The sequence below is a fragment of the Leucoraja erinacea genome, chromosome 16 (assembly GCF_028641065.1).
Source record: "Leucoraja erinacea ecotype New England chromosome 16, Leri_hhj_1, whole genome shotgun sequence".
Classification (NCBI taxonomy): domain Eukaryota; kingdom Metazoa; phylum Chordata; class Chondrichthyes; order Rajiformes; family Rajidae; genus Leucoraja; species Leucoraja erinaceus.
Window position 1 is genome coordinate 34,669,643 of NC_073392.1, and position 18,855 is coordinate 34,688,497.

Genomic DNA, 18,855 nt, shown 5'->3' on the forward strand with positions numbered 1-18,855 from the left:
CTTGAATTGAACAGGAGAGGGAGACTGTAAATGGCTGTGTTATTATGGTGCTTAAAGGGAGGGGAAAACGTGGCAAAAAAAAAATAAACAAGAGAAGAAATGCACAAATAGGAGTTATTGGAAATACAAGAAAAGGAGATTTGTAAATCCATCATAAATCAAAATGAGAGGTGAACTGCAACGACGTATACATTGGGTGAGCAAAACAAAATAGCTCACTGTGACTCATCACATATCACAATAACGCATCAATTAATTAATTCATTCATTCATATACTGGTCCATATGAAACAGAGTACAATGGCAGAAGCATTGCAACTAAACCTTCAGATGATGAAGATAGGCACAGAGAACTGGAGCAACTCAGTGGGTCAGGCAGCATCTCTGGGGAAAAGGAATAGGAATAGGTGACGTTTCGGATCGAGACACTTGAATTGAATTGAATTGAATTCCTTTATTGTCATTCAGGACTCTGGACACCGCCGCCAGAACGTTGTCCCAGATCGAGATCATTCTTCAGACTGATGGGTCTCGGCCTGAAACGTCACCTATCCCTTTTCTCCAGAGATGCTGCCTGACCCGCTGAGTTGCTCCAGCTTTTTGTGTCCATCTTCGGTGTAAGCCAGCATCTGCAGTTCCTTCCTACAAAATTCAGATGAGATGTTTCTACAAGTGGAAGATGAGGGATCATGGTGACACGATCTGAGGGTGGTGATTTTAAAATGGGGTAGGTGGGAACTTCCTCTTGCAGGAGTGGTGGATGTTTAGAATTCCCCATCCCACAGGGTTGAGGAGCAGAGATCATTGGGGATCTTTAAAAATGAAGCCAATAGATTTTTAAATGATTCGGGAACTGAGCAATAAGTGGCAGCTGAACGGACAGCCGAAAATGGTGGAATGATGAAAATGGAAGCAGTGTAGTGATCCTGATATTTTTTTTGTCTGGAAGGATATCCCTGGGATGGCTTTAAAACGGAAGCATTTACAGACCAGAATAATCAGAGTCGAGTCAGGGCTGGCACGGTGGCACAGCGGTAGAGTTGCTGCCTTACAGTGCCAGGGACCTGGGTTCGATCCTAACTACGGGTACTGTCTGTACGGAGTTTGTACGTTCTCCCTGTGACCACATAGGTTTTCTCCGGGTTCTCCAATTTCGACCCACACTTCGAAGACGTACAAGTTTGTAGATTAATTGGCTGCTGTAAATTATCCATATTGTGTAGGATAGTGCAAGTGTGCGGGGTGATCACTGGTCAGTGTGGACCCGGTCAGCCGAAGGACCTGTTTCCGCGCTATATCTCTAAAGTAAAGTATGAATCATAGGACCCCGAGAGCTTCCAAGTTATTCTCCAAGTCACACAATATTAGTATCTTCATTAATGCACTAATAATTTGGAGTTTCCATTCTGATACCACAATCCTGATTCAATTGTACAACAGCTACAGTCAGTGACAGTTCCAGAGCTTCCAAGCAGAACTTTGTTGGCAAAAATCAAGATAGGGCTTGATCGGGTCACCAAATCCTTAGGACAAACAAATTATTGTTCGATTTTTTTAAATGTCATTTTGGAAAATCAGTTTGGGAAAAATTATTCAGATTCTAAATTTTAATTCCATCCATGAAACCTAAACTCACGAACTCTAAAAGTGGCACGGTGGCGTAGCGGTAGAGTTATTGCCTTACAGCGCCAGAGACCCAGGTTCGATGCTGACTACGGGTGCTGTCTGTACGGAGTTTGTACTTTTTCCCTGTGTCCTATGAATGCCCCGTAGATGTACAGAGTGTCTTTCCCAGAGTAGGTGACTCGAGGACCAGAGGACATAGGTTCAGGGTGAAGAGGAAAATATTTAATAGGAATCTGAGGGGTAACTTCTTCACACAAAGGGTGGTGGGTGTGTGGAACAAGCTGCCAGAGGTAGTTCAGGCAGGGGCTATCCCATCATTTAAGAAACAGTTAGACAGGGACATGGATAGGACAGGTTTGGAGGGATATGGACCACAGCGGCCAACATGTCCCAGCTACACTAGTGGGACCAGTGTAGCTGGGACATGTTGGCCAGTGTGGACAAGTTGGGCCTGCTTCCACACTGTCACTCTATAACCCTCTCTATGATTATGACCTGTGTGGGTTTTTGCCGAGATCTTCAGTTTCCCCCCCACACTCCAAAGACGTACAGGTTTGTAGCTGAATTAGCTTGGTATAAATGTACCTAATATGTGCAGAACAGTGTTAATGTGCGGGGATCGATGGACGGTGCAGACTCCATGGGCTGAAGGCCTGTTTCTGCTCAGGATCTCTAAACTGAATTAAACTAAACCACATCAGCAACAGAAGAAAGGAAAGGCACAAAGTGCTGGAGTAACTCAGCTGGTCAGGCAGCATCTCTGGAGAACACGGGTGTGTGACGTTTCAGGTCAGGAATCTTTCTCTGACCACCTCCCTTGTCAACAGGCTTAAGGACAATGTTGGGAGTCGTGCAGATGGGTGGAGGGCTGTGCATTCAGAGGGGGTGAGATCAGAGTAATTAAGGAGAGTGGAGTAGTCAAGACAGTTAACATCGTGCCGGCAGTTGGAACGAAGAAGCAACCAACAGGAGAAATAGTTTCACCACTCACACCGCGGAGATTTGGAAGCAGCCTCTTCATAGGTGAAGACAGCAGCAATACAAAGCACGAGGACAGAACCTAGGTTTGAAGCTTTGCATATAGTGACAAATGTTTAATCAGGTCAACTGCAAATTGGAGGCAACCTTATGGGTGAGCCTTCCTGTGGGTGAAACTATAGTAAGCCCCATTGCATCACAGATAATCTTATGAGCAGCACAGGTTCAATGGGCAAATCTGACCATTTTCAAAAAGCACTACAGTCCCTTGTATGCATATTGTGTGTGAGATTATATTCAGACATTGAATTCTCAAGACAACACTCCAGGCCATCCAGAAAAAAATCCATTCATGGATTTTATTTTTAAGGAAGGTCTTCACAACTCGGGTTCCCTCAAGGTCATGAACAAATGTTCAACCCTGAAGATTAAAACCTGGGACTTGTGCTACAATGATGATGATCATTCAAATGTTATATCGTGGCTGTAACCCATTAGGGTGTACAATAGACTTGTGCCCAACAGTGCTGCATCAAAGGCACAGGTAGCAGTTCTAGGCTGGGGGATGGTTAAAGTTGTGCCATTATTTAAGAAAGGCAACAAGGACAAGCCAAGGAACTACAAGCTGATGAGCCTGGCGTCAGTGGTGGGCAAGTTACTGGGGGGGGGGGGGGGGGGGGGGGGGGGGGGCATTCTGAGGAACAGGGTCTACCAGCATTTGGATGGACAAGGAGTGATTTGGATAGGCAGCACAGCTTTACATGTGGGAAAATGTGTCAGTTGTGGAGTCCTTAGATAGACAAGGAATGATTAAGATAGTCAGCGCAGCTTTGAATGTGGGCAAAGGTGTATGAGTGATTGACTTTAGCAAGGGCTTTGACAAGGTCCCGCATGGCAGGGTAGCTAAATGGATGCACGATTGTAGGAAGCAGAGGGTGACAGTGGAAAGTGCTGGAGGATACGATTGGGTCAGGCAGCATGTGTGGAGAGAATGGATAGGTGACATTGCTGGTTAGGGCCCTTCTTCAGGCTCAGGTTGGAAGCAGATAAGGAAGAGATGATCTGCAGTTGGAAGCAGTGGGGAAGGGAATAGGAGACCCAGTAGGCAGAGCATGTTGGATTGGTGGATGAGACCAGGTGGGAAAGGGGAGAACCTAGATGGGTCAGGAGAGAGAAAGGATCAGAGGGAGTACAGGTTACCTGAAGCTAGAAAATTAAATGTCCATACTAATGGGTAGTACCCAAGAGGAATACGAGGTCGGTGGACAAAAGTGCTGGAGAAACTCAGCGGGTGCAGCAGCATCTATGGAGTGAAGGAAATAGGCAACGTTTCGGCCCGAAACGTTGTCTATTTCCTTCGCTCCATAGATGCTGCTGCACCCGCTGAGTTTCTCCAGCACTTTTGTCCACCTTCGATTTTCCAGCATCTGCAGTTCCTTCTTAAACACAGGAATATGAGGTCAGAGGGTGATGAAACTGTGGTCTTCAGTCACAGGGTGGTGAATCTGTGGAATTCATTGCCACAGTCAACTGCGGAGGCCAAGTGATTAGACATTTTTTAAAACGGAGATCAACAGGTGCTTGACTAGTTAGGGTGTCAAAGGGAGAAGGCAGGAGAATGGAGTTGAGAGGGAAAGGTAGATCAGCCATGATTCTTGGTTCTTGGTCCTCCAAAATATTCCAAATGGAATTTAAACTGGATGGTGGAGTAGACTCAATGGGCTGAGCGGCCTAATTCTGTTCCTAGAACTTATGAACATATGAGGTGATGTTCTTATCATTGTAAACTTCAATATGGAAATACATTTTGTGGCTGTAAGATATAATCCGACCAGGCTTAACTTCCCATAGACTGCTTATATGATGAAGCTGCAGGTTCTAAAAGGCATGCATTAATTCACTAAATGTGACCAGGTAAGAAATGAACAAATACAGCGATGTTAATGATTTATCGTCTCAAAAGCATTTAACAAGGGAAACAATTTGAGCAATGAAATGGAATAAGTACATACCTATATCCAGCTGTTCCTGTGGAGAGAGCAGAAACATTTGCTTTAGTTAACTTGAGATGAATCATGATCCTGCCCCATTAGTTCACTGAACAGCAACAACCTATATTGAATGTATTTTACTAAATAATATCTTTCATAAATGCGTTGTGTCTCCATGCGAGTTTGGATGCGTGCATCTCCATCTGTTTTGTGTGTCTGTATGTGAATAAAATTCTCTATCCTTTTACTTAGAGTGATCCTTAGTCCAAAACAGTCAAACACACAGAATCATCTAAAGAAAACAATCCTCGTCCTCTTTGAGTGAATCACCTACAGTAACACAGTGTATTAGATTCATAAGACCAGAAGACATAGGAGCAGAATTAGGCCATTCAGCCCATCGCATCTAGTCCACCACTCAATCATGGCTGACCTATTTTTCCCCTCTCAACCCCATTCTCCTGCCTTCTCCCCATAACTTTTGATGCCCTTCCTAATCAAAAAACTATCAATCTCCATCTCAAACAATATCCAATGACTTGGTCTCCACAGCTATAAATTCCATGGATTCACCACCGTCTGGTTAAAGAAATTCCTCCTCATCTCCATTTTGAAGGTATGTCCTCTCTGGTTCTGCACTCTCCCATGTCCCTTCTATCTAAGCCTTTCATTATCCGGTAGGTTTCAATGAGATCCCCCTCATCCTTCTAAACTCCAGCAAGTTCAGTCCCAGAGCCTTCAAACCACCCTCATACTTTCATGCCATTAAAAGTAAATCAAAAAACTTCATAACACAAAAATGCAGTGGTCACAATTCTGATGCATAAAGGATTCCTGCAGCTGCTACACATCTATATTTACAGGTTTTACTAAACCAATCTGACAGGTTTCTAATGAATAATAATTCTGGAATGTTTAAAATGTTGAATGAGGGGCCACCAGTTTGAGGGGAAAATGCAACTATAAATGTCAGATATAACAACATAAAATGGTTTAAATACTCAGCAGGTCAGGCAGCATTCATGAAGAGAGAATGTTTCATATCAATGGCTGTAAAGGCAGTCTTGATGTAGGACTGGACAAGCTAGATGCAGGAAAAATGTTCCAAAAGTTGGGGGGAGTCCAGAAGCAGGGGTCACAGTCTAAGAATAAAGGGGAGGCCATTTAAAACTGAGTTGAGAAAAAACTCTCTTACCCAGAGAGTTCTGAATGTGGAATTCTCTGCCACAGAAGGCAGTAGAAGCCAATTCACTGGATGAATTTAAAAGAGAGTTAGATAGAGCTCTAGGGGGTAGCGGAATCAAGGGATATGGGGAGAAGGCAGGCAGGTTACTGATTGTGGATGATCAGCCATGACCACAATGAATGGTGGTGCTGGCTTGAAGAGCCAAATGGCCTCCTCCTGCACCTATTTTCTATGTTCACTATAATTAAATTAGTTGTAAAGGAAGAGGAAATTCTGATGTATTTCTCTCAACCAGCACTATAAAAAAAGATTAGCATAACCAAACCAAGCAATTACCATATATTTACCACGTCTTCAATGAATGGCCTTCAAAATAAATTATTGGCAGTCAGGTATTTTGTAAAACTTGAGATGCTGCCTGACCTGCTGAGTTACTCCAGCACTGTGACCTTTTCCTACAAACCAGCACCTGCAGCTCTTTGTTTCGACTTTGGGTCATTATCCTCCTCTGCAGTCTTTCCAAAGCCTCCACATCCTTCCGGGATTGAGTCAACCAGAACTGCATGCAATATTCCAAATGTGGTCTAGTCAAAGCTCCACAAAGCTGCATCATGACTTCCTGACTATTACACTTAACTCCCCGACCTAAGAGAGCAAGTATACCATGTGCATCTTTACCACTCTCACTTGTGTTGCCACTTTCAGGGATGGGTGGTCTTGGACCTCATGAACCCACTGTACATCAACGCTGTTCAGGGTTATGCCATCAATTGTATATTTTTCCCCCCTTACATTTGACCTCCCAAAAGTGCAACATCACACTTGCTCAGATTAGACTCCATCTTCCATTTCTATTTCTGGAGCTGATCTATGTATATCCCGCTGTATACTTTGACAGCTTTCCTCACAGTCCAAGGCCTGCAAACGAACTAACCAACCCATCTACATTTAGCGTCCAAGTTATTTTATATATATATATACATCACAAACAGCACAGGTCCCAGCACGGATCCCTACGGACTCCACTGGTCACTGACAACAGCCTGAATATTGTCCTTCCACCACATACTCCGTCTCTCAGTTCTGAATCCATGTGACCAAGTCACTGTTTGCCCTATGCACTTTAATCATCTGGATCAGCCTACTATGGGGCACTTTGTCGAATTACTAAAATCAATATAAACAACATCCACCACTCTACCCTCATCGATAACCTTCAGCACCTCCTCAAAAAAGTCGATCAAGTTAGTAAGACATGACCTGCTATGCTCACTGTACCTTCTCCAAAGCCCCCACGCCCTATACTCCCTAAACCAGGCATGATTCCCATTCTGCCATGCTCACTCGCTGTCTCTAATTACCCATTCTCTCCCAAATGGGAGTACATACTGTCCCAAAGAATCCTCCGCAATAGCTTCCCTACAACTGACGCGAGGCTTAATGGATTCACTCTACTTTTCTTCTTAAACAAAGTAACATTAGTTACTCTTCAGTCCTCCAGGACCTCACCTGTGGCTAGAGAAGATGCGAAGACATTCATCTTTTCATGTAGGTATAAAAAGGTTTGAGATTTTCTTTAATCCAACTCAGCAACATCAACATGGCCATTCAAACCATCTGCTTGAGTTCCAGTGTTCCAACATTAGGCAACACCTCACACCTGGTTCTAGCCAACAGTTTGTCCATCAGGGAACCCCCGTCACCCGAGGTCATCTGTTGCCGGCCATCACTTGTCCTGCCTCTTTTCGCTATTACATACTTTTTTTCTTTTTGACCAACTTTACAATCATTTTGATCGTCTAAGGCAGTGCTTCTTAAACTGGTGAATGGTTCACCCAAGGGCGAATGAAATTTTTTTGGGCTAAATGAAACTAGAGGGATGAATGAAGGGCGAATTACTTAATTTATTCAGATATCTGTATATTTTTTCTATACTTAAAAAATACATTGCTATTAAAGAGGATAGTAAGCTCTTGTTGGTCTTAATGGCAGTGGAGCTGGAAATTTGATGTTTTTTTCTCTGCCTGCGGTTTTCTAATTTCATAGCAGAATATTTCCCAAATTTACTGTAACATAACCTTTTAGGGATGACCAGACGAGCTAGTGGGATCATAGATTTATAAATGGCAACACTGTTGAACTGTAACTTTATTTTATGTAGCAATTTAATGGTTTCTTATAGAAAGTTACATTAGCTGGATACTAATATATTAAATCACATACTCCATGGTTTTTTGAGCTAGTTTTCCAAGCAAAAACTGCAGTAATCAAAGCCCAAAAGGGTAGAATGGGGCTGAAGCCCAGTGCTTGGACGTTGGAATGTTTTTTTTTATCATTCTAATAGAATGATTTTCAAACTCCAGTGGTAATTAAACTTTTTTTTCCCACTCGGTTTTCTTTACATATTTTTAGGATGTTGAAAAAGTTGAATAAAATAAACACATAAGAAATGAGTTAATTTATGTTTTTTGCCAATGTGACAAAATAAATACATTGTATACAAGGGAGAATAAGGCAAAAATTACCAAAAAAACATAAGGAAATTTAGTCGAGGGTGAATTAAATTTTGCGATAAAGATTTAAGGGTGAATGACACTGAAATTGTTTAAGAAGCACAGGTATAATGTTTCTTTCCTTGGCCATCCTTATTCCCCCACCCCACCCCCCACTGGAAAAAGAGTCAGAACCGTGTATTAGGTCCTGACTTAAAACGCCACCTATCCATGTTCGCTGGGGATGCTGACTGACCTGCTGAGTTACTCGAGCACTTTTGTGTCCTTCGTAAACCAGCATCTGCAGTTCCTTCTTTCTAACTTAAAATGTATCGAGTTTTAACACCAGATACTTGGAGTTTGCCCATTCTCCTTGTGAGTTTCCCCCTGGTGGTTGGTAGGTTAATTAGCAACAATGAACAGTGTGTGTGAGTGTGTGCGGAGAATCAGGAGTTGGTGATAGGATTAGAAGGACCCGTTCTGTGCTGTGTGGCTATGAAAAAGCGTCTGGGACATTACGCAAATTGAAAACAAAGTGTTGAGGGGGTGGGAGTTTCTCCCAAATGATTTGGTTCATATCTTAAATAAAACATTGATGAAATGATGTTCGAGTCAAAATAAAAAAATGTTTGTAATAAAAGATGATCGATTTGAGTATAGGAGCAAGGAGGTCCTACTGTAGTTGTACAGGGCCCCGGTGAGACCACACTTGGAGTATTGTGTGTAGTTTTGGTCTCCTAATTTGAGGAAGGACATTATTGCTATTGAGGGAGTGTAGCGTAGATTCACCAGGTTAATTCCCGGGATGGCGGGACTGACATATGATGAAAGAATGGGTCGACTGGGCTTACGTTCACTGGAATTTAGAAGGATGAGAGGATATCCTATAGAAACATATACAATTTTTAAGGGATTGGACAGGGAAGATGCAGGGAAAATGTCCCCGATGTTGGGGAGTCACAGTTTAAGAATAAGGGGTAGGCCATTTTGAACTGAGATGAGGGAAAACTTTTTTCACCCAGGGAGTTGTGAATCTGTGGAATTGTCTGCCACAGAAGGCAATGGAGGCCAATTCACTGGATGTTTTCAAGAGAAAGTTAGATATTGCTCTTAGGGCTAACGGAATCAAGGGATATGGGGAGAAAGGATGAGCAGGGTACTGATTTCGGATGATCTGCCATGATCATATTGAATAGAGGTGCTGGCTCAAGGGGCTTATTGGCCTACTCCTGCACCTATTTTCTATGTTCCCTATCTGCCCAGTAAAAGGAAGCAATCTGTTTCCTCCCTCCTTTGGATGATTCAGTGGCCAACTGGTCAGGAGAGGCCAATCCCCAGCATAATTGGAAACAACTGGGTCCAATTATCTGACATTAGTTTGACCAACTCTGTGTCACCGTGGACCTGTAGCTGTTTCTTCCTACAGATTTGAGTGCTCGCCCTTGAGAAAGCAAAGGGAGGCCAATTCTTCTTCATTCAGAGTGCCTATAGGCAGATATGTGTCCCCAATATTGTGAAACAAACATCCCTTCCCACAGCAAGCACAAACCCGCACAAACCCTCAGCAACAGAGAAAACTACTGTTCATGCAATCCCTGCCAAGAATTATAACAGTCCTCTTTTCAAATGTTGAAGGATTTAATTCCAAAATAGATCACCACGCATTTTGCGCAGTGACACACCTGAAAGTGGAACAGACAGATGGATTCCATTCATTTGAATCATGTGCCATCTCAAAAATGCAAAGAGCTGCTTTGTCTTGCAAGAGCCAAGCATTGCAGATTAAAGTGATATCGTTGATCGATGTTTTGACACTTTTTGATCACTCACTAGCCTAGCCCACCAAAGGAACAAGAGTTTGATGGAAAGTGCTACTAATTCACCATAATCAATCAGCAATTCCTGTTCACTGGTAAAATAAATGTTGTTTATGCATGAATTTCATAGATTTTTTGTAATAGACAGAGGCCTGACTGGAAATGCTCTCCACTAATGTGTGCCTCTCACTAATTTAGGTACTTGTTATGAATTGACGAGCCCCTAAATTCTGTCAGAGCATTTAAGATCAGAACGACCCACACTAAGACGGAATCGTTCTATAGCTTCCAACATTAGAAACATAGAAAATAGGTGCAGGCGTAGGCCATTCGGCCCTTCGAGCCTGCACCGCCATTCAATATGATCATGGCTGATCAACCAACTCAGTATCCCATCCCTGCCTTCTTTCCATACCCCCTGATCCCTTTAGCCACAAGGGCCACATCTAACTACCTCTTAAATATAGCCAATGAACTGGCCTCAACTATCTTCTGTGGCAGAGAATTCCACAGATTCACCACTCTGTGTAAAAAATGATTTTCTCATCTCGGTCCTAAAAGACTTCCCTCTTATCCTTAAACTGTGACCCCTAGTTTTGGACTTCCCCAACATCGGGAATAATCTTCCTAAGATGATAATATGTAATAAAAATGAACTGCAGATGCTGGTTTATACCGAAGATGGACACAAACTGCTGGAGTAACTCAGTAGGTCAGGCTACATCTCTGGAAGAAAAATGTAGAGGTGACCTTTTGGATTGGGACCCTTCTATATCATTCAGATAATGTTGTCAGTAACGTTTTACTCTTAGTCCTTGTAGAAACAGTAACTGGCTGACAGTTGGGCAAGTTTTGGTAAAAGTACATTGGTCACATGGTTAGATGTGGGAGAAGGGAGTCCATCGGAATCTGTCTGGAAGTCCCATTGATTTTGTCGGGAATCTTTGTTTTAATATTTAGAAACAAGGAACTGCAGTTGCCACTCCTCTCTTCCAACTTTCTCCCCCCCCCCCTCTACAATCAGTCTGAAGATCAATTTAGTTTATTGTCACATGTGCTAACCAGTCAGCAGTCAATCGACTCCATTTATACCTCATGCAAGGCCAGCAGCATAATCAAGAATGAGGCCATTCCATCTTCTCCCCTCTCCCATCAGCCAAAAGATATAAAAGTGTGAAAATGCGCACGTCCAGATTCGGGGACAGTTTCTTCCTAGCTATTATCAGGCAACTGAATCATCCTACCACAACCAGAGAGCAGTGCTGAACTACTATCTACCTATTTGATGACCCTCGGACTCGGAGTTAGATGTGGCCCTTGTGGCTAAAGGGATCAGGGGGTATGGGGAGAAGGCAGGAACGGGATACTGAGTTGGATGATCAGCCATGATCATATTGAATGGCGGTGCAGGCTCGAAGGGCCGAATGGCCTACTCCTGCACCTAATTTCTATGTTTCTATGCTAACCATCAGCTAACTAACCCTACAATATTCCCATTTTATTCTCTCCACCTTCTCATCAGTCACCACCCCCCCACCCTCCACCCCTCACCCCCCCTCCTCCCCTTTCCACCCCTCCCATCTACTCATAAAGGGGCTCTACGTGGCGATCCAGGAGGCCACGAGACCATTGCGGTGAGGCCTCGTGATAATGGGGTCGCGGCAACGGTGAGGTCTCGCAGCGGCGGTGAGGCCTCGTGACAATGTGGTTGTGGCGACGGTGGGGCCTTGCCGAATTTCAAAATCCGAAGAGAAATCTATCTCTTCCTCTTTTTATCAGTTTTTTTACCATCTCATGTCTGGTGGGGGAGGAGGGGGGAGGTGGGGGAGGTCGGGAGTGGGGAATAGAGGGAGAGGAGGGCAATGGGGAGGGGGGGGGGGGGATAGTGGGGGAGGGGATAGGGGAGGTGAGGGGGGGGGAAATAGAGGGATAAGAGGAGGGTAGGGAAGGAGAGGCGAGGGAGGGATTGGGGAAGGGAGGAGGAGAGGGGAAAGAAGAGGGAGTGTGAAAAGGGTGTGATGGGGGATGAGGGGAAATGAGCTGCACCTGCGCTGTTGGGGGCTATGCGTGAGTGGTGGAATATAGCTTTGGGGGAGCAGACCCAACAGGTCTACACTTAGTTTAGTATGACTCTATAAATAGAATGGCCATCTCTTCTCCCTGTGGAAACCGCTAGACAGACTGGAGACAGCTTTCCTTCAGCATCGATGTGACACACTGAGAGACCTCCAGAGACACAGACCATCAATAAAAGACAAATCAATTCACTTAAAAAAACAGCCACAGGGCTGTTCTCTCAACTTTAATGTACAGATTCCCGAGCTATAATGGTGTGATTGAAAATCACACTGAATCCTATGTCTTCAGCTTGTCAGGAACCATAAGCCAGTGGCTAGAGACTGTGAAGGCTTCATAAGTTGGGACCACAGTGACTAAGCATCTTATGAGGCTTAAGTTGACTGTGATTCACAGCTGGTTATTTGTGCTCCCTGCTATACTTGATCACAGCATTGTGCTCCACTGCTATTCCCACCTCTACATTAATATTGCTTTGATCCTGCACATAAGTAGAATAATTGAAATTGTTTCTCAGAAGCCTTTGTGAAGGTTGTGTAAGGTCTCAATTATGTACTTATGCACCCGCTGAGTTCCTCCAGCAACTCAGCCATCACTTATGTTAAATGATTCAGGTTTCAGCTGTGAGACCACTTATCCCACCATACTCTGAATATTGCACATAAAAAGGTATCATCCTGATGATATAATTATTAGAGGTGTGCGGGGGAAGATTTCATAGGACTAAGAGGGCCAAATTTTTCCACACCGGGTGGTGGGTATATGGAATGAGCTGACAGAGGAGGCAGAAACTAGAACAAGATTTATATACATTTGGACAGATAGCTGGATAGCAAAGGTTTAGAGGCATATGGGCCAAATGCAGGCAGGCGACACCAGTGTAGATGGGCCACCTTGGCCGGCATTGACAAATTGGGCTGAAGGGCCTGTTTCCATGCTGTATGTACGTCTCTATGACATTTATGAGGATCCGTGTATTACTCCTGTACACACATGTACATGCATGGACATCCATACATGTGCCCAACTATACATGGTATAAATCACTCTAGTATTGAAACTTCCCAAATCCTTCAATTCAAAAGTCTGACATGTGCCTCTCTTTGAGAACAGCACTTCTTCAAACCCTGCATTACTTCTCACTTTTCTTTATTTGAAGGGGAATAAGGTTAGTTCTGTCTTTTGAAAGTGAGGTTCTCCATACCACGCACAATATTTGCAAAGTGTCCTTGCATTGTGCCCTCTTCTTCCTCTTCTGCCTTTATATAACCTCACTTTGCAAGTTTATCCCTAGTCTTCCTCTTCCTGATTTCTGACAGTTCCCTTGCTGTGTCAGCACCACAGATTGATAACCTTTCGCTAAGTTTGGAGTGTGCAACCTCAAATAATTTCGAGCGGCTGCGTTTGACACATTGTTCAATTTCTGACCGTGCTCTTTGTTCTCGTCCGCGGTTGAAAAGATTTAACTTTCTTCTGCCTCACTGAGTGCCAGCGAGACTTTGCACATTAATGTGTGACCGTACCATTTAACGAAGTTTGGTGCAAGGTTAGTTATAAACAGACACAGAAAGTTCCTCCGGGTTACAGAGGACTTTGACATCCATTAGGGGAAAAAATACTCATCAAAGATATCCTTGCATCAGTGACATCAGAATTTCTCCCATTTCCCACAAACAGATGGATTTCCTCATCCCTTTAACATAAATAGGAGACTTCAACACACATTTCTTTACTATTCAAAAGAAAATCTTGTAATCCCTTTATTAAACACTGTAGATCCCTCTAATATATACAGAAGACTTCACCACATCCCATTAATATTGAAAGGATACGTTATTATCCCCTTAATAAACAGTGGCAAATCCCTCTCATGTACAGACATACAGGAGATTTTCTCCCTGTACTTTAAATATTGAAAGGAGTCATTTTTGTTATCCCTTCAATCAACAAAGACAAATCCCTTTAATATGTACAAGAGATGTCATTCCCTTTCTTTAATATTGAAAAGAGACATATTTTTATCCCTTTAACAAAAGGTCAAATCTGTTTAATATATTGAGAGGACTTCAGCCCATCCAGTTAATATCCATGTGAAGAAATTTGCCTCATCTCAATACAGTTTCCTCTCCCTCCGAGTACCCAGAATTGAAAGAACCTTGAAAATAGATACAAAATGCTGAAGTAACTCAGCGGGCCAGGCAGCATCTCTGGAGAGAAGGAATGGATGACGTTTCGGGTCGAGACCCTTCTTCAGACAGTTCTTGAAAGTTCAGAAGGTTCTTGAAAGAACCATCATTATTTTCCTCCAACAACTACACAACCACCCCCCCCCCCCCCCCACCCGCCCTCCCTCACCAAATAATACCCTGAAAATCTATACACTTCATTGATTCCGATCTCTTGGACTGGAAGCCAAGTTTTCCACTGCCTCAGTCCTAAACTCAGAGACAGACATAAAATACTCAGTAGGTCATCGCTGGTGAAAATGGACAGCTGGCATAGAAACATAGAAAATAGGTGCAGGAAGATGCCACTCGGCCATTCGAGCCAGCACCGCCATTCATTTTGATCATGGCTGACAGTCCCCAATCAATTACCCGTGCCTGCCTTCTCCCCATATCCCTCGATTCCACTAGCCCCCATAGCTCTATCTAACTCACTCTTAAATCCATCCAGTGATGTGGCCTCCACTGCCCTCTGTGGCAGGGAATTCCACAAATTCACAACTCTCTGGGAGAAAAAGTTTTTTCTCACCTCAGTCTTAAATGGCCGCCCCTTTATTCTAAGACTGTGGCCCCTGGTTCTGGACTCGCCCAACATTGGGAACATTTTTCCTGCATTTAGCTTGTCCAGTCCTTTTATAATGTTATATGTTTCTATAAGATCCCCCTCATCCTTCTAAACTCCAGTGAATACAAGCCTAGTCTTTTCAATCTTTCCTCATATGACAGTCCCACCATCCCAGGGATCAATCTCGCGAACCTACGCTGCACTGCCTCAATCACAAGGATGTCCTTCCTCAAATTAGGAGACCAAAACTGTACACAATACTCCAGATGTGGTCTCACCAGAGCCCTATACAACTGCAGAAGAGCCTCTTTACTCCTATACTTTTACTCCTTTACTCCCATTGAGGGCTCTACAAAGCCCTCAATGGGGTTGCCCCCTCCTACATTAAAAGTCTTCTCACCCACCTCCAGGTCCCTCAGATCGGCCGACTTGGGGCTGCTGAATATCCCGCGGTCTAGGCATAAGCTCAGGGGCGACCGCGCCTTTGCGGTTGCAGCTCCTAGACTGTGGAACAGCATCCCCCTTCCCATCAGAACTGCCCCCTCCATCGACTCCTTTAAGTCAAGACTAAAAACTTATCGATACTCCCGAGCCTTTCCTGACGTCCACTGAGCATGGGCTATATGTATGTAGTTTGTTTGTTTACACTATTCTTATAACAAATGTAAAGCACTTTGGCCAACGAGAGTAATTTTTTAAAATGTGCAATATAAATAAATGCGACTTGATTTGATTACACTGAAATCTTATTATTATGAAGGTCAACATCCCATTAGCTTTTTTCTTCACTGCCAGCTGTACCTGCACCACAACTTTCAGTGACTTTTTGCGTTGGTACCGTTCTCCAGAAAATGCTGCCTAACCGCTAAGTTACTCATGCATTTTGTGCCTATCGTTGGTATAAACCAGGCACTGAAGTTCATTTTTATCAACTACTAAACTCCAGTGTTCATCTCTCTTTAAGAAGATACTTAAAGCGTAACTCTTTAACTGAGCCTATGTTCGTCCATCCTGATAAATCCCTCTTTGTCTCAGTATGATTTTGTTTGTATGAGAGCTCCTGTTTAGTGCCTTGGAATGTTTCATTCCACGTGCTGTATCATTGCGAGTTTTTGTTGTAGATGTGGACGCTTCTGGGCACAGCTCTTCATTTGGAGATGCTTCCTTATCACATGGACAAGATCCTCTATCTACAACCTTCAGTTTAGTTTATTGCCACTTGTAGCGAGATACAGGGAAAAGCTTTTGTTGTGTGCTATCCAGTCAACAGAAAGACAATACACAATTACAATCGAGCCACTTACAGTGTTTCGATACATTAATAGGGCATAACATTTAGTGCAAAGTACAGCCAGAAAATTCCGACCAAGATTAGTCCGAGCGTCACCGATGAGGTAGATATGGATGAGATGCTACCCTCTATCTACAACCTTATCACTTTGACGAGTTTCCACAATATGCTATTTTCATTATATAATAACAACATAAAAGCATTGACATTTGCTAATCATTCTTTTTGTCATTTTGCTTACAGAAACACAGTGGAAACACTGAGGCAACTCTACCTGAAATGCTGTGTAAAAATGACCACAACGAACTACATCTTGTTTTAAAAAAGCATCTGACGGTAAAACCTGACGTGCTTAAGAAGGAACTGCAGATGCTGGAAAATCGAAGGTAGACAAAAATGCTGGAGAAACTCAGCGGGTGCAGCAGCATCTATGGAGCGAAGGAAATAGGCAACGTTTCGGGTCCCGAAACGTTGCCTATTTCCTTCGCTCCATAGATGCTGCTGCACTCGCTGAGTTTCTCCAGCATTTTTGTGTACCAGTAAAACCTGACCACCTGTTTTCCAGCACAGGGTTGTGTTGTGGATACATCGCCTGCTCAATTATAAAGTGATTACCGAACAACAGGGTCGGAACTTACCTGCTTCCCCCCAAGGTCACCAAAGGCACTCAGTTTGGTGATCGTTCTCACGTCGCTGGATCCGCCGCTCAGAGCAATGCCAGTCAAAAACAAGGATAGTCCCAGGGTCACATTGATATGGAACGAGAATCTGGTGAATGTATCCATGAAGTCTTTGAAACTATAGCCCTGTGCACCACCTTCAGGCGAAAGCTCTCGGCTTCACTCGCAAGGAGCTGAGGAATCCGCGGCAGTTCTGCTGCTGACTCTGAAAGCAGAGAAACTCGACACAAGAAGCAGACATGATCTTTGGACATGCGGAGCCAGTTACAACAGAGTCACCTCCCACCAGATTTTTTTTTTTTTTTTTTAAAGGGACACTGCCCTCGATAACTCTGCGAGTGAACAGCTCCAAGCACCAAGAATCATTTATGCCTCAACGGCGAAGGAAGTCTATTCGGAATCATCTGAATAATGATTTGCAAGTTTGCACATGGCGTTAATGAATCATTGGTGTTCAAAAAGAGCATCTAGATGATTGGGGGGTAAATTGAACAAGTGTTTCTTAAAGGAGACAGTCTGCACTTCAGGCAATAACTTTAATTTATTTTATCCTGAGGATGGGGATTGGGGATTTTTTTTTCTCAACCTTTCCCTCTTTATACATTTATATGGAACGAGCAGCCAGTGGAAGTAGTTGAAGCAGATACTGTAACAACATTTAAAAGGCATTTGAACAGGTACATGGATCGGAAAGGTTTAAAGGGATATGGACCAAACGCGGGCAGGTGGGACTGGCGGCATCTCTGGAGTATACAGGAAGGCGATCTTTTTGGGTTGGGACCGTCTTCAGATCTTCTGTTTTTTACTCTAAAGTTCCCTTCCTTTCAAATATAATTATTTGCTGAGTGTAAACAAGCGGAGTCAGGTTTTTCCAGCTCCATTAGTGTTACTCCCCACAAATTAGTGATATGTGACATATTATATAGTCATAAGTAATAGCAGCAGAATTAGGCCATTCGGCCCATCAAGTCTACTCCGCCATTCAATCATGGCTGATCTATCTCTCCCTCCTAACCCCATTCTCCTGCCTTCTCCCCATAACCTCTGATACCAATACTAATCAAGAATCTATCTATCTCTGCCTTAAAAATATCCACTGACTTGGCCTCCACAACCATCTGTCGCAAAGAATTCCACAGATTCACCACCCTCCGACTAAAGAAATTCCTCATCTCCTTCCCAAAAGAAGGTCCTTTAATTCTGAGGCCTCTAATCCTTGACTCTCCCACAATTGGAAACATCCTCTGCACATCTGCTCTATCCATGCCTTTCACTATTCTGTACATTTCAATGAGGTCCCCCCTCATTCTTCTAATGAGATCAGTTTTGGTCTCCTAATCTGAGGAAAGACATTCTTGCCATAGAGGGAGTACAGAGAAGGTTCACCAGACTGATTCCTGGGATGTCAGGACTTTCATATGAAGAAAGACTGGATAGACTTGGCATATACTCGCTTGAATTTAGAAGATTGAGGGGGGATCTTATAGAAACGTACAAAATTCTTAAGGGGTTGGACAGGCTAGATGCAGGAAGATTGTTCCCGATGCTGGGGAAGTCCAGAACAAGGGGTCACAGTTTAAGGATAAGGGGGAAATCTTTTAGGACCGAGATGAGGAAAACATTTATCACACAGAGAGTGGTGAATCTCTGGAATTCTCTGCCACAGACGGTAGCTGAGGCCAGTTCATTGGCTATATTTAAGAGGGAGTTAGATGTGGCCCGTGTGGCTAAAGGGATCAGGGAGTATGGAGAGAAGGCAGGTACAGGATACTGAGTTGGATGATCAGCCATGATCATATGAATTATAAACCTACTCCTGCACCTAATTTCTATGTTTCTATGTAAACTCCAGTGAGTGGTTTATCAGGATGGTTTGTAACATCAGAGCCTGCACGTGTTTGTATGTGTGCGCCTGTGTTTATGTGTGA

At 43.5% G+C, this 18,855-nt stretch overlaps 1 protein-coding gene across 1 annotated transcript in view; it reads right to left on the minus strand.

Moving 5' to 3' along the window:
* LOC129704791 (interleukin-17 receptor E-like) overlaps window positions 1-17,219 on the minus strand; it is a 59,937-nt gene extending 42,718 nt beyond the window's left edge. Inside the window, exons 1-2 of the mRNA XM_055648141.1 lie at window positions 16,886-17,219; window positions 4,617-4,632 (exon numbers count right to left, since the gene is read on the minus strand). Coding sequence (XP_055504116.1) covers window positions 4,617-4,632; window positions 16,886-17,032 — 163 coding nt within the window. The 5' untranslated portion in view covers window positions 17,033-17,219. The remainder of the gene's footprint in view (window positions 1-4,616; window positions 4,633-16,885) is intronic.
* Window positions 17,220-18,855: the final 1,636 nt, after the last annotated feature.